The 17,194-nt window shown below is 39.1% G+C and overlaps 1 protein-coding gene across 1 annotated transcript in view; it reads right to left on the bottom strand.

Moving 5' to 3' along the window:
• Positions 1 to 14,197: 14,197 nt before the first annotated feature.
• LOC139459763 (DNA (cytosine-5)-methyltransferase 1-like) overlaps positions 14,198 to 17,194 on the bottom strand; it is a 44,481-nt gene continuing 41,484 nt past the window's right edge. Inside the window, exons 35-36 of the mRNA XM_071241424.1 lie at positions 17,028 to 17,144; positions 14,198 to 16,418 (exon numbers count right to left, since the gene is read on the bottom strand). Coding sequence (XP_071097525.1) covers positions 16,227 to 16,418; positions 17,028 to 17,144 — 309 coding nt within the window. The 3' untranslated portion in view covers positions 14,198 to 16,226. The remainder of the gene's footprint in view (positions 16,419 to 17,027; positions 17,145 to 17,194) is intronic.

The following is a 17,194-nucleotide window of genomic DNA, read 5'->3' as shown; positions in this document are numbered from 1 at the left end:
TCCGCGGTCTAGTGGTAGAGCAGAAGGTCCAGGGTTCGATGCCCCGACCGTGTCATACCAAAAGACGTTAAAAGATGGTACTTGTTGTTACCCTGTCTGGCGCTCGGCATTTAGGGGCTAAAACAAGGACTGGTCGGCTCGGAGTCAGTATACTGTGTCTGAGTGGGGTATTCATGTTAAACTGCGGCATGGTATCTCAGTGAGCTAGCACTATAAATCGGCATCAGTCTGGACTAGTACAAGCAGCCACACAAACACATACACGTGCATGCATGTCGCTATGTAAGTGCAATAATCTTGAACACAATGTTAAACCCAATTTCACCTCACCTCACCTAATATTCATGTGGCAACAAACAAACACTTAGTGTGTGAGACGGGGAATACCAGTAGAGCAGGACATATTCTCGAACACCTGGCATCATCACTGATTGTGGGTGATCCATTTATATTTTCACCTTATGCGCCAATTGGAATCTGTTTTGGAATCTGTTTTGGGGAGATTTATTTTCTAAATACATAAATTAAGTTTACATGGGTAAAACAGGACATGAAATATTGTTGTGGGATGCGGTCACAACCAAATCTCATGTAGATTCAACACTTGAGGGTAGGGGTGGCTTTCAAAACATGGAAGGGGCGGTCTGGTAGGCTAGTGGTTAAAGCGTTCATTCGTCAAGCGGATGGCCCGTGTTCGATTCCCCACATGTGTGAAGCCCATTTCTGGTGTCCCCCGCCGTGATATTGCTGGAATATTGCTAAAAGCGGCGTAAAATCGTACTCACTCACTAACTCAAAACAAGGGGAACATTTATGGTCAGAATCTGTATTTGGATCCTCCGCAGAGCTGCAGCTGGTTGTCACATGCAGCTGCCACTACTTTGTGTGTTATTTCCATTGTTTCGGCAGCTTGTTTTTTCTATACTACTCAAAAGAAGTTAAGGATCACCTGATTCTTTCATATTACTATAGTTAATCTCTCATGTCATGTCAGATTAACTTTACCATTATGAAAGAATCGGGTGATCCTTAACTTCTTTTGAGTAGTATATTTAAATACTGTATGGTCACGTGTTGAGGTTGGATTGGATTAAGATGAGAGTGAAGTATGCATTATTGTGTAACATTAGGTTAGCGTCTGATGTGGATTTGACATTCAAGATTGTACTGATCTACATCACAAGCGTTTTTCCATAGCAACTGTTGCTAGTCAAATGACACACACAGAACACACTATCCTTACAAAATTGGAGCTTTTCTTGTAAATAGATTTCAACAAATGGAGTGGAAAATACTGTATTCGCTTCATCAGAATATGACAGTCCCAAATATGTATTGCGTCATCTCTAATGTTAAAATATATTATTGTATATTGTATTTCTATAGTACAGTCAAATACTGAATGTAGGTTGCTTTTCCACAACATTACATGTATCGTTGTATATATCCTTATCAAACTTGGTATACACATCAGACAAGGGGTGAACTGGTGGTCGCAGTTGCCTACGCCTCATTTAAGATAGTAGTGTTTATGTGACTTTCTGTTTGGGAAATACATTTTCTGGACACTTCAGGCGTTACAATTGTATTGTGATTTTGTTTCTCAAATACGTTTGACCGTCCATGAAGTTAAATGTTAACATTAGGCACTACGTGAAGTACTGATACTTGTAATAACAGTTTTTCTATTTGTTTTCCTTTTTGTGTGGACTGAAGTTTTCATGCAGTTTGAAATATTTATTAGAACCTTTACATTTATACATGACATAGTTTATATAGTTCTGTGTCAATATTATTCGTGAGCCTGTTTGTCTGTACTGTACAGCAGTTAAATGTTCATATATTTACATGGTTCTGCTGTTTTGTCCGTTATGATTTGTTAGCCTCTGTTTCCTTCTGCTGTAAAAATATTTTTTTCATGTTGATATGTGGTGGCACATTGCCCTGTGCACAGATCACAAATCAGGTGAAGTTAAGCAACGTCAGCCTCGGAGAGTAGTTGGATGGGTGACCACGTCCAGCAGCTTGACACCTGAGAGTTTCTTGGGCTTTGGTCCTGCCCCACACTGAAGCACATGTACCACATGTGGTGTCTCCTTAGGCAAGTGACTTTGTTCGACATGTGCCTCTGTTCATCCAGCAGTGAGTGGGTACCCGGTAGGATGAGATGGTAATGTGGCTCAAAGCGCCTCAAAGGCACCTTGGGTTGAAAACTCCCCGGGGAGCTGAGAATGAAAATTGAGTGCTCACTGATCCATTGACCGGGGTAATAATGCACAAGAGCTGGTATGGAGTTTGGCGCCATACAAATGGACTCATTATTATTATTATATGCTTCACATAACTGTGAATTAGAAACAAACACAACTGTAAATGTGATGGACTATTTTAGAAACAGCCTCATCATTTATCTGAAAAAATGAAGCTGTTAAAAATGTTGAATGGTCAGTTGTTGATTTTATATTTGTAACATGTCTATTAGACCAATTAGCTTTTGGACATTTGGAACACCAACGGATCCTATCTATCCCAGGTGGGAACTAGTCCTGTTTTCAGTTTGTACATGGACATTATAAAATATTTCTGGTATTGCTTGAATTGAAATCTTAACAACACCCTGCAGCAATTCTATGTTTAACCACTGAGTGAACAAGTGACGGAAATAAATAGTTGGCATTCAAAACTGTATGTTTATGGCATGGAATCATCCCCTGTAGATATCCTGGGTCTTTGCCAAAGGATTACACCGGATAGGGGAGGTGGAAGCGGGATTATTTGCAGAATCATTTTTAAAGTCTTAGAAAGCTTGTGTTGCATTTCTTTACTGTAAGATAGTAACTTAATGCATATCCAGGACCTGGCTACTCGTGACGTGAGGACCATGGTAGCTCCCACTTTAACCTGATTTCAGTTACATCCCAGCGGGTGGTCAGACTCGCTGACTTGGTTGATGCATGTCATCGTATCCCAATTGCGCGAATTGATGCTCATGATCTCAATCACTGGATTGCCTGGTCCAGACTCGATTACTTAGTCTCACCATCAGGTGACTGTCACAAACATGTATTGCGTCATCTTTAATGTTAAAAATATATTTTTGTATATTGTATTTCTATAGTACAGTCAAATACTGAATGTAGGTTACTTTTCCACAGCATTACATGTATCGTTGTATATATCCTTATCAAACTTGGTATACACATCAGACAAGGGGTGAACTGGTGGTCGCAGTTGCCTACGCCTCATTTAAGATAGTAGTGTTTATGTGACTTTCTGTTTGGGAAATACATTTTCTGGACACTTCAGGCGTTACAATTGTATTGTGATTTTGTTTCTCAAATACGTTTGACCGTCCATGAAGTTAAATGTTAACATTAGGCACTACGTGAAGTACTGATACTTGTAATAACAGTTTTTCTATTTGTTTTCCTTTTTGTGTGGACTGAAGTTTTCATGCAGTTTGAAATATTTATTAGAACCTTTACATTTATACATGACATAGTTTATATAGTTCTGTGTCAATATTATTCGTGAGCCTGTTGGTCTGTACTGTACAGCAGTTAAATGTTCATATATTTACATGGTTCTGCTGTTTTGTCCGTTATGATTTGTTAGCCTCTGTTTCCTTCTGCTGTAAAAATATTTTTTTCATGTTGATATGTGGTGGCACATTGCCCTGTGCACAGATCACAAATCAGGTGAAGTTAAGCAACGTCAGCCTCGGAGAGTAGTTGGATGGGTGACCACGTCCAGCAGCTTGACACCTGAGAGTTTCTTGGGCTTTGGTCCTGCCCCACACTGAAGCACATGTACCACATGTGGTGTCTCCTTAGGCAAGTGACTTTGTTCGACATGTGCCTCTGTTCATCCAGCAGTGAGTGGGTACCCGGTAGGATGAGATGGTAATGTGGCTCAAAGCGCCTCAAAGGCACCTTGGGTTGAAAACTCCCCGGGGAGCTGAGAATGAAAATTGAGTGCTCACTGATCCATTGACCGGGGTAATAATGCACAAGAGCTGGTATGGAGTTTGGCGCCATACAAATGGACTCATTATTATTATTATATGCTTCACATAACTGTGAATTAGAAACAAACACAACTGTAAATGTGATGGACTATTTTAGAAACAGCCTCATCATTTATCTGAAAAAATGAAGCTGTTAAAAATGTTGAATGGTCAGTTGTTGATTTTATATTTGTAACATGTCTATTAGACCAATTAGCTTTTGGACATTTGGAACACCAACGGATCCTATCTATCCCAGGTGGGAACTAGTCCTGTTTTCAGTTTGTACATGGACATTATAAAATATTTCTGGTATTGCTTGAATTGAAATCTTAACAACACCCTGCAGCAATTCTATGTTTAACCACTGAGTGAACAAGTGACGGAAATAAATAGTTGGCATTCAAAACTGTATGTTTATGGCATGGAATCATCCCCTGTAGATATCCTGGGTCTTTGCCAAAGGATTACACCGGATAGGGGAGGTGGAAGCGGGATTATTTGCAGAATCATTTTTAAAGTCTTAGAAAGCTTGTGTTGCATTTCTTTACTGTAAGATAGTAACTTAATGCATATCCAGGACCTGGCTACTCGTGACGTGAGGACCATGGTAGCTCCCACTTTAACCTGATTTCAGTTACATCCCAGCGGGTGGTCAGACTCGCTGACTTGGTTGATGCATGTCATCGTATCCCAATTGCGCGAATTGATGCTCATGATCTCAATCACTGGATTGCCTGGTCCAGACTCGATTACTTAGTCTCACCATCAGGTGACTGTCACAAACATGTATTGCGTCATCTTTAATGTTAAAAATATATTTTTGTATATTGTATTTCTATAGTACAGTCAAATACTGAATGTAGGTTACTTTTCCACAGCATTACATGTATCGTTGTATATATCCTTATCAAACTTGGTATACACATCAGACAAGGGGTGAACTGGTGGTCGCAGTTGCCTACGCCTCATTTAAGATAGTAGTGTTTATGTGACTTTCTGTTTGGGAAATACATTTTCTGGACACTTCAGGCGTTACAATTGTATTGTGATTTTGTTTCTCAAATACGTTTGACCGTCCATGAAGTTAAATGTTAACATTAGGCACTACGTGAAGTACTGATACTTGTAATAACAGTTTTTCTATTTGTTTTCCTTTTTGTGTGGACTGAAGTTTTCATGCAGTTTGAAATATTTATTAGAACCTTTACATTTATACATGACATAGTTTATATAGTTCTGTGTCAATATTATTCGTGAGCCTGTTGGTCTGTACTGTACAGCAGTTAAATGTTCATATATTTACATGGTTCTGCTGTTTTGTCCGTTATGATTTGTTAGCCTCTGTTTCCTTCTGCTGTAAAAATATTTTTTTCATGTTGATATGTGGTGGCACATTGCCCTGTGCACAGATCACAAATCAGGTGAAGTTAAGCAACGTCAGCCTCGGAGAGTAGTTGGATGGGTGACCACGTCCAGCAGCTTGACACCTGAGAGTTTCTTGGGCTTTGGTCCTGCCCCACACTGAAGCACATGTACCACATGTGGTGTCTCCTTAGGCAAGTGACTTTGTTCGACATGTGCCTCTGTTCATCCAGCAGTGAGTGGGTACCCGGTAGGATGAGATGGTAATGTGGCTCAAAGCGCCTCAAAGGCACCTTGGGTTGAAAACTCCCCGGGGAGCTGAGAATGAAAATTGAGTGCTCACTGATCCATTGACCGGGGTAATAATGCACAAGAGCTGGTATGGAGTTTGGCGCCATACAAATGGACTCATTATTATTATTATATGCTTCACATAACTGTGAATTAGAAACAAACACAACTGTAAATGTGATGGACTATTTTAGAAACAGCCTCATCATTTATCTGAAAAAATGAAGCTGTTAAAAATGTTGAATGGTCAGTTGTTGATTTTATATTTGTAACATGTCTATTAGACCAATTAGCTTTTGGACATTTGGAACACCAACGGATCCTATCTATCCCAGGTGGGAACTAGTCCTGTTTTCAGTTTGTACATGGACATTATAAAATATTTCTGGTATTGCTTGAATTGAAATCTTAACAACACCCTGCAGCAATTCTATGTTTAACCACTGAGTGAACAAGTGACGGAAATAAATAGTTGGCATTCAAAACTGTATGTTTATGGCATGGAATCATCCCCTGTAGATATCCTGGGTCTTTGCCAAAGGATTACACCGGATAGGGGAGGTGGAAGCGGGATTATTTGCAGAATCATTTTTAAAGTCTTAGAAAGCTTGTGTTGCATTTCTTTACTGTAAGATAGTAACTTAATGCATATCCAGGACCTGGCTACTCGTGACGTGAGGACCATGGTAGCTCCCACTTTAACCTGATTTCAGTTACATCCCAGCGGGTGGTCAGACTCGCTGACTTGGTTGATGCATGTCATCGTATCCCAATTGCGCGAATTGATGCTCATGATCTCAATCACTGGATTGCCTGGTCCAGACTCGATTACTTAGTCTCTCCATCAGGTGACTGTCACAAACATGTATTGCGTCATCTTTAATGTTAAAAATATATTTTTGTATATTGTATTTCTATAGTACAGTCAAATACTGAATGTAGGTTACTTTTCCACAGCATTACATGTATCGTTGTATATATCCTTATCAAACTTGGTATACACATCAGACAAGGGGTGAACTGGTGGTCGCAGTTGCCTACGCCTCATTTAAGATAGTAGTGTTTATGTGACTTTCTGTTTGGGAAATACATTTTCTGGACACTTCAGGCGTTACAATTGTATTGTGATTTTGTTTCTCAAATACGTTTGACCGTCCATGAAGTTAAATGTTAACATTAGGCACTACGTGAAGTACTGATACTTGTAATAACAGTTTTTCTATTTGTTTTCCTTTTTGTGTGGACTGAAGTTTTCATGCAGTTTGAAATATTTATTAGAACCTTTACATTTATACATGACATAGTTTATATAGTTCCGTGTCCATATTATTTGTGAGCCTGTTTGTCTGTACTGTACGGCAGTTAAATGTTCATATATTTACATGGTTCTGCGGTTTTGTCCGTTATGATTTGTCTGTACTGTACAGCAGTTAAATGTTCATATATTTACATGGTTCTGTGGTTTTGTCCATTATGATTTGTCTGTACTGTACAGCAGTTAAAGGTTCATATTTTACATGGTTCTGCTGTTTTGTCTGTTATGATTTGTTAACCTCTGTTTCCTTCTGCTGTAAAAATATTATTTTCATGTTGATATGTGGTGGCATGTGGTCCTGTGCACAGCGCACAGATCACAAATCAGGTGAAGTTAAGCAACGTCGGCCTCGGAGAGTAGTTGGATGGGTGACCACGTCCAGCAGCTTGACTCCTGAGAGTTTCTAGGGCTTCGGTACTGCCCCACACTGAAGCACATGTACCACATGTGGTGTCTCCTTAGGCAAGTGACTTTGTTCGACATGTGCCTCTGTTCATCCAGCAGTGAGTGGGTACCCGGTAGGATGAGATGGTAATGTCGCTGTTAACCTCTGTTTCCTTCTGCTGTAAAAAATGTTGTTGTCATGTTGTAATGCTTCACATAACTGTTACTTAGAATCTATATTTTCTTATTTTACTTGAGTCTATATCTATGTACCCACTGTAAAGGGAGGCAATAAGAGGATGAACTTCATGTTTTGTATATATGTTCAAAATATTCTTCAGTCAGAAACCACTGTTAACCTTCTAGCGCCTCAAAGGCACCATTGGTTGAAAACTCCCCAGGGAGCTGAGAATGAAAATTGAGTTGAGCGCCATGAGCACACGAGTGGGTATGGAGTTTGGCGCCATACAAATGGACTCATTTTTGTTATTATTATATGCTTCGCATAACTGTGAATTAGAAACAAACACAACTGTAAATGTGATTGACTTTTTTAGAAACAGCCTCATCATTTATCTGAACAAATGAAGCTGTTAAAAATGTTGATTGGTCAGTCGTTGATTATTTATTTGTAACATGTCTATATAAACCAATTAGCTTTTGGACATTTGGAACACCAACGGATCCTATCTATCCCAGGTGGGAACTAGTCCTGTTTTCAGTTCGTACATGGACATTACAAAACATTTCTGGTATTGCTTGAATTGAAATCTTAACAACACCCTGCAGCAATTCTATGAAGTTTGCAGTTTGAAATATTTATTAGAACCTTTACATTTATACATATCATAGTTTATATAGTTTTGTGTCCATATTATTTGTGAGCTTGTTTGTCTGTACTGTACAGCAGTTAAATGTTCATATGTTTACATGGTTCTGTGGTTTTGTCCTTTATGATTTGTCTGTACTGTACAGCAGTTAAATGTTCATATATTTACATGGTTCTGTGGTTTTGTCCGTTATGACTTGTCTGTACTGTACAGCAGTTAAATGTTCATATATTTACATGGTTCTGTGGTTTTGTCCGTTATGATTTGTCTGTACTGTACAGCAGTTAAATGTTCATATATTTACATGGTTCTGTGGTTTTGTCCGTTATGATTTGTCTGTACTGTACAACTGTTAAATGTTCATATATTTACATGGTTCTGTGGTTTTGTCCGTTATGATTTGTCTGTACTGTACAGCAGTTAAATGTTCATATATTTACATGGTTCTGTGGTTTTGTCTGTTATGATTTGTCTGTACTGTACAGCAGTTAAATGTTCATATATTTACATGGTTCTGTGGTTTTGTCCGTTATGATTTGTCTGTACTGTACAGCAGTTAAATGTTCATATATTTACATGGTTCTGTGGTTTTGTCCGTTATGATTTGTCTGTACTGTACAGCAGTTAAATGTTCATATATTTACATGGTTCTGTGGTTTTGTCCGTTACGATTTCTGAGCCTCTGTTTCTTTCTGCTGTAAAAAATATTATTTACATATTGATATGCTTCACATAACTGTTACTTAGGAGCAAAAACACCGATAATGTGATGGACTATTTTAGAAACAGCCTCGACATTCATCTGAAGCTGTTAAAAATGTTGATTGGTCAGTTGTTGATTTTATATTTGTAACATGTCTGTGTCATGATGTAGGCCAATCAGCTTCTTGACATTTGGAACACCAACGGATCCTATCTATCCAAGGTTGGAACTTGTCCTGTTTTCAGTTCATACATGGACATTACAAAACATTTCTGGTATTGCTTGCACTAACACTTAAGTGCTCCCTGAAGCAATGATTCTGATAAAACATTCTATGATGTTAAACCACTTATTGAACAAGTGACGGAAATAAATAGTTGAATGGCGTTCAAAACTTAATGTATATGGCATGGAATCATCCCCTGTAGATATCCTGGGTCTTTGCCAAAGGATTACACCGGATAGGGGAGGTGAAAGCAGGATTATTTGCAAATTGTGTGTGATTGCTTGTACCAGACGGACAATAATGGCGACAGTGGCCAAGTTCCTGCTACTTAAAGCAATCCTGTATTTCCAAATCAATGTTGCTGTACCTTCAACAGAATCATTTTTAAAGTCTTAGAACGCTTGAGTTGCTTTTCTTTACTGTACGATAGTAACTTAATGCATATCCAGGACCTGGCTACCCGTGAAGTGACGACCATGGTAGCTCCCACTTTAACCTGATTTCAGTTACATCCCAGCGGGTAGTCAGACTCGCTGACTTGGTTGATGCATGTCATCGTATCCCAATTGCGCAAATTGGTGCTCATGATCTCAATCACTGGATTGCCTGGTCCAGACTCGAATACTTAGTCTCTCCATCAGGTGACAGTCACAAACATGTATTGCGTCATCTCTAATGTTAAAAATATATTTTTGTATATTGTATTTCTATAGTACAGTCAAATACTGAATATAGGTTGCTTTTCCACAGCATTACATGTATCGTTGTATATATCCTTATCAAACTTGGTATACACATCAGACAAGGCCTGAACTGGTGGTCGCAGTTGCCTACGCCTCATTTAAGATAGTAGTGTTCATGTGACTATCACTGTTTGGGAAATACATTTTCTGGACACTTCAGGCGTTACAATTGTATTGTGATTTTGTTTCTCAAATACGTTTGACCATCCATGAAGTTAAATGTTAACATTAGGCACTATGTGAAGTACTGATACTTGTAATAACAGTTTTTCTATCTGATTTCCTTTATGTGTGGACTGAAGTTTTCATGCAGTTTGAAATATCTATTAGAACCTTTACATTTATACATGACATAGTTTATATAGTTCCGTGTCAGTATTATTTGTGAGCCTGTTTGTCTGTACTCTACAGCAGTTAAATGTTCATATATTTACATGGTTCTGCGGTTTTGTCCGTTACGATTTGTCTGTACTGTACAGCAGTTAAATGTTCATATATTTACATGGTTCTGCGGTTTTGTCTGTTATGATTTGTCTGTACTGTACAGCAGTTATGTTCATATATTTACATGGTTCTGTGGTTTTGTCCGTTATGATTGGTTAGCCTCTGTTTCCTTCTGCTGTAAAAATATTATTTTCAAGTTGATATGTGGTAGCACATGGCCCTGTGCACAGATCACAAATCAGGTGAAGTTAAGCAACGTCGACCTCGGAGAGTAGTTGGATGAGTGACCACGTCCAGCAGCTTGACTCCTGAGAGTTTCTAGGGCTTTGGTCCTGCCCCACACTGAAGCACATGTACCACATGTGGTGTCTCCTTAGGCAAGTGACTTTGTTCGACATGTGCCTCTGTTCATCCAGCAGTGAGTGGATACCCGGTAGGATGAGATGGTAATGTCGCTGTTAACCTCTGTTTCCTTCTGCTGTAAAAAATGTTGTTGTCATGTTGTAATGCTTCACATAACTGTTACTTAGAATCTATATTTTCTTATTTTACTTGAGTCTATATCTATATACCCACTGTAAAGGGAGGCAATAAGAGGATGAACTTCATGTTTTGTATATATGTTCAAAATATTCTTCAGTCAGAAACCACTGTTAACCTTCTAGCGCCTCAAAGGCACAATTGGTTGAAAACTCCCCAGGGAGCTGAGAATGAAAATTGAGTTTAGCGCCATGAGCACACGAGCTGGTATGGAGTTTGGCGCCATACAAATGGACTCATTTTTGTTATTATTATATGCTTCACATAACTGTGAGTGAGTGAGTTAATGCCTTACGTCACATCGGCAATATTTTAGCCATATCGTGACGATCACATAACTGTGAATTAGAAACAAACACAACTGTAAATGTGATGGACTATTTTAGAAACAGCCTCGTCATTCATCTGAAGCTGTTAAAATGTTAATTGGTCAGTTGTTGATTTTTTTATTTGTAACATGTCTATGTCATGATGTAGACCAATTAGCTTCTTGACATTTGGAACACCAACGGATCCTATCTATCCAAGGTTGGAACTTGTCCTGTTTTCAGTTTGTACATGGACAATTCAAATCATTTCTGGTATTGCTTGCACTAACACTTAACTGCTCCATGAAGCAATGATTCTGATAAAACATTCTATGATGTTAAACCACTTATTGAACAAGTGACGGAAATAAATAGTTGAATGGCGTTCAAAACTTAATGTATATGGCATGGAATCATCCCCTGTAGATATCCTGGGTCTTTGCCAAAGGATTACACTGGATAGGGGAGGTGAAAGCGGGATTATTTGCAAGTGTGTGTGTGATTGCTTGTACAAGTCGGACAATAATGGCGACAGTGGCCAAGTTCCTGCTACTTAAAGCAATCCTGTATTTCCAAATCAATGTTGCTGTACCTTCAACAGAATCATTTTTAAAGTCTTAGAAAGCTTGAGTTGCGTTTCTTAACTGTAAGATAGTAACTTCATGCATATCCAGGACCTGGCTACTTGTGACGTGACGACCGTGGTAGCTCCCACGCTGACCTGATTTCAGTTACATCCCAGCGTGTCAGCTTGATGTGGAAGCCATTAGTGGCTTGCGTGGAACACCCATGAAGATCCAGGTTGGAACAGGTCTTCAGGAACCCATGCTTGTTGTAAAAGGCGACTATGCTTGTCGTAAGAGGCGACCGCTGGGATCGGGTAGTCAGGCTCGCTGACTTGGTTGATGCATGTCACCGTATGCTAATTTCGTGGATCGATGCTCATGATCTCAATCACTGGATTGTCTGGTCCAGACTTGATTATTTACAGACCACCGTAAAATAGCTGGAATAGTGCGGCGTTAAACAAAGAAAACTTACGTGAAACCAATGAGCACGGGTACGGTGCTGAAAAGCTGGGATTTGGCACGCCTAAAGGGACACAGTTACAGTACTGAAGTATCACTGTATATCCCAGATTGTCAGACCCGTGAAGATCCGGGGCAGAATAGGTTTTCCAACCCATGTCGGAAGAGCCACCTATGCTTGTCGTAAAAGGCAACTAACAGGATCGGGTGGTCAGGCTCCAATTGCTTGGGTCGATGCTCATGATGTCAATCACTGGATTGTCTGGTCCAGACTCGATTATTTACAGACCGCAGTCAAAGAGCTGGAATATTGCTGAGTGTGGCGTTCCACAACAAACAAACAAACAAACAAACTTAACCAAAAGTGAACCGAGTAAACAGACTGGGTGAGGATGTCACCTGGAGTAGGATTCCTGTCACCAGTCACCCAGGGTATTGTATCTCCGATCTGTTAAAGGGCAAGTTCACACGGAAATGAACCATTTTTTCTTGTACTTTTTCCACATTAAAAGTGTTAACATAGAAGTGTCATAGACAAAAATATAAAAACATCATATTTAATTAACATATTTTTTGCACTAAAACGATTTATATTTTTCACATTTACCAAGTGTTCTATTTCCATAACAAAAACACCATGGCCTATGCCCCTTGCAATATGACGTCATTGGTGCCAATTGATAAACATTATGACGTCATCCTGCTTTGTTAGAGCCGCTTCACGTGGTGTAGGTACAGTTTTGTGATTCTAGCATCTCAGATGCTAGCCAGAATTGTGTTATGCTGAGTCACCCTGCGCCCGAGTGTGTCGTAGACCATGTTGTTTTACCGCAAACTGGTCCTTGATATCTTTTGCGTTGAGATTAGACAGGGACCCAGTTGAATTGGCACCAATTACGTCATAATCTAAGGGGGATAACTCAGGCCTATTTCGCTCGTAAAACGAAGGCCTCATAACGGCATATCACTTTCACACTATTGTGAGCTTCCTACTTTCACTGTGAAAAAAAATGAGTGTATATTTTCAAACACAGATACTAACTAATTCTAAAATTGCGTTTTGTTTAGAAAAAGAAAGAAAGTGATTTTTGCGTGTACACTTCCCCTTTAAGCTAAATATCCTGGACCCAAAAACACCATAGCTTTGTTTCCAGTCACGATTTATTGTGGCGACTAGGTCCAGGGTGTTTATAGTTATAGAATGGAGATACGACACACTCAATGAAACTGATGTTTTCTTCACGCCTGCTGTACCCTGTAGAACTTTGTGCAGGGTCTTTCCACCATTCAAGGAAATGAGTGAGTATTGTTTTATGCCACTTTTTACACTACTCCAGCAATATCAATACCGGGAAAACCACAAATGTTTCACACATTGTACCCAGGTGGGGAATCGACAGGTCAAATACTATATCCAATAGGCTACCCCACGGAAATGAGTGATTGATTTGAAATATATATTCACAGAAACGATTCAGCATATTTGAAATCTCAAATCTGAAAAGATTCTGCTGAGGTTCTGGCAGGTGTCTGTATTATATATCAAGGCATATCTGCTGCTATAGAGAAACATATTTAGTGATAGGGTGGCAAAACAGTGGTATGCTATGCAATTTTTCACACTTAAATTTAGCAATAAAACAATTTGGGCAACACAAGTTTACTTTTAACCAGTTCAAAGAAGTGACTCTTCTGTCTTTGAGTTCAAGACTTTTGCAGCGTTAGAAACTAACGGTTTCAGACCACTAGTCCTTATAATAATATATAACAAAAACCTTAAAAGGGCAAATTTCTACTAGTCCTTATGATACCTTAACTATTGGGCAGTTTGGCATGGACAATAGGACTAGTGCCAATTTCTAACGCTGGTTTGACACCTGTAGGAAGAAAATCAACAGTCCATGAAATAAGAGTATGTAGTTTATTACAGAACAAGTTAGATAAGAATGTACAAGTATAATTTCATGTCAAGACATTCGAATCTTTCCAATGATACCAAACAATATTTGTCTTCAGCAAATTTAGAAAACGTATTTTTGTTCTGCATATCGGTACTGTCATGCTGACGTATGAAACCAATGCATTTCAAACACTGTAAAAATATATATATCACTTTTGTACTAAAATTAAACATGGTAAATGAACAAGATGCTTTAAATATACATATGTATAGAATTTGACAGAAATGAATTTTAAATGCACTAGAAATAAAATCATTTGAAAACGAAGAATCTGAAGAACAGAGCACTATGAACATCAAATACATTTGAGTTTATTTACAATTGTTCTTTAGACAAGTCTTGATGTTTTTATACAGTACACAAGACCATGAGTGTTTATGCCACTAAACTTAAAAATCATGGTGCAGGGGTTCTATTTACAATAAAATAGCTAAAAGTTAAATATCTGAAATATTTTTCCTTTTTTTACTTATGTCTTTGAAATAACTTTTTTTCATTGATTTAAACATACTAAAAAGATCTTTAATTTTTTGATGAGTAAAAATCCAGTCTCTGAAGGATTCCATGCTGTCCGTTAGAGTGCCTTTAATCACTGTCGTAGCTAGTTTCATTCCATTATTATCCAAATGGTGCAAGCTGCTGTCATGCATATCAGTTGCAATTAGCAGCAACTAAATAATGAAGCAAACTAAATTTGTGTCATCAACCCAACTGCATTTTTCCAGGGCACATTTCTCTGCATATGCTAACCTCTGTCAGTATCATAAGTACATCACACGTTTCAGATACATGCAGTTGTAGTGCCAATACCATGTGGTCCCTGGAATTCACCTTGCTTCAATATAAAAGAGATTCTTTTTGAATACTGATACCAACTGAATTCAGCTGAAGGATTAAGATATTTAGGAAGAAGTCTAAAGTGATGTAAGTCGTAGACTTTTAACCATTTATGTGAAACCCAGAAAAGTATAAGCTGACAGACTGATTATCACAATCATGACAAAAATGGGTTCTGAACTAGCATATCCTGACACAGCTAAGGGAGGCAACTCTGGACTACAACTTGCAGCAAATGAGATCAATGTGTCACCCCTCAGAGACTGCTAATGTATATAAACAAAGACATGAAAATGACATAAGATGAGCTGTACATACAGATGCATTAATGGTTTAACACAAGAGGTAGATCCAACATTGTAGGTTAACAACTGAGCATGCTGAGTGAATAATGCTGTAGCTGTCAAACCTTTTTCACTATGATACACAGTCAACACTTAAAAGTTGTAGTCAAGTTCGATAAAAACAAATTTTTGCACACACCTCACTTGTGAGGACAACGTGATGAATAGAATGTCTCAGTCTCGATAAGCTAATGCAATGTTCCTTGTAAAAGAGAAAAGACATTCTGCACAATTAAACTCAATTACTTTCAAAGCCTTCATTATCACAAATTATTTTTAAATACCATATCAGATCACAAGTTGTGTTTAAGGACAGTATTTGATGTCTAGAGTGTCAGCCCTAAATACAGGTCAGACGTTTATCAGACCAATGATCACGAGGGTGATTCTGTGATTAGAGCCCTTTATTCTTGGGACCAAATAGCTGAGGGAACCAACTCCGCATCAAAAAAGCTTCGAGAACATTGATAATCCCTGTCATTTGAAACAGAATTTTGCTGTTCATCCTATTTGTCATGTTTGTTACTGACTGTTCCTTTCCCATAATGCCCAGGATTGATTGTCCTCCCGAGGTTCAGGGCCCCGTTCCTCGAAGTGATCTTAGCACTGAGGTGATTGTAAGTCCCATACTTTAACATAGGAAACGATCATTGTAGCACTAAGATCGCTTTGTGGAACGGGGCCCTGGTCACATCATTAATTTGAATTGTGTACCAACTCAATTACACAAGCACACAGAGCACTTTACATGGCCAATAAGATTTTCTCGTCATCAGCATGCGAGTTGGCATCCACTTCTACAGAGCTACGTGCCCTGACGGCACCAGGAATCAGTGCCAAATTAAACTGACCAATGCGTCACCGTGGGATATGTTCAGTCAAATGTACTTCTTGTTTCTGACTAGCATCTCGAAGACCCGGCTTTGATAGGGGATTCTACTTTGGGAACTTCTGCTGCTGTTTCCGGTTTCTCCTCCATCTCGATGTCTTCCACCTTACTCTGGCTTTTCTCCTGCTGCGTTTTCCATACAAGACATTTCTTGATTTCGCGACCGATTTCCCTGGCCATGGGAGGCGGCACTGCATTGCCAACCTGAAACATGAATGAGCGAGTAAGGGAGGTGAAGTTATATCACATAATGTAATATTGGGTTAACGCCCCTTTCCAGACTATTTACCTGCGTGCATGTGCGTACTAGTCTGGACCCACTGAGTTTAACATTGATACTTCACTCAAGACACATAACACTGACTGCTAGGCATCAGGCAAGGTAACAATAAGTGCCATCTTTTAACGTCTTTTTGTATGATGCAACCAGGCAGACACAATCCACTAGACCATGGAGGAAGTCGAATGAGTGTTTTGTTTGGTTTTATTTGTTGTTTAACGCTGCATTCAGCAATATTCCAGCTTACGACAGTGGTCTGTACATAATCGAGTCTGGACCTGACAGTCCAGTGATTGACTTCATGAGTATTACAATTGGGATATGATGACATGCATTAACGAGGTCAGCCTGACCCTCCGATCACGTTAGTCACCTCTTACGACAAGCATTGTCGCCTTTTACAGCAAGCATGGGTTGCTGAAGACCGATTCTACCCTGATCTTCACAGGACCAACAGTAAGTTGAACGGTACACAATGAAACACCAGTGCCTATTATTTTTATAACATGTAAAATATTTTCCGCTGTGCTTACTTGTCTATGCTTGTCCAGGATTGTGCCGAAGAATCTGTATGTGTCGGGGAAGCCTTGTGACCTGGCACACTCCCGCACGCTGACCACACGATGCTGCTCAGGGTGGAGCACTCGGCCCTGGGGTAACAAAGGTCATCATTGAAACAGGAATGAGTGAGTGAGTTGGG

The sequence above is a fragment of the Haliotis cracherodii genome, unplaced genomic scaffold (genome assembly GCF_022045235.1).
Source record: "Haliotis cracherodii isolate W230 unplaced genomic scaffold, xgHalCrac1.p SCAF_13, whole genome shotgun sequence".
Taxonomy (NCBI): domain Eukaryota; kingdom Metazoa; phylum Mollusca; class Gastropoda; order Lepetellida; family Haliotidae; genus Haliotis; species Haliotis cracherodii.
The sequence above is the reverse complement of the archived record's forward strand: the minus strand, read 5'-3'. Positions and strand labels throughout refer to the sequence as shown.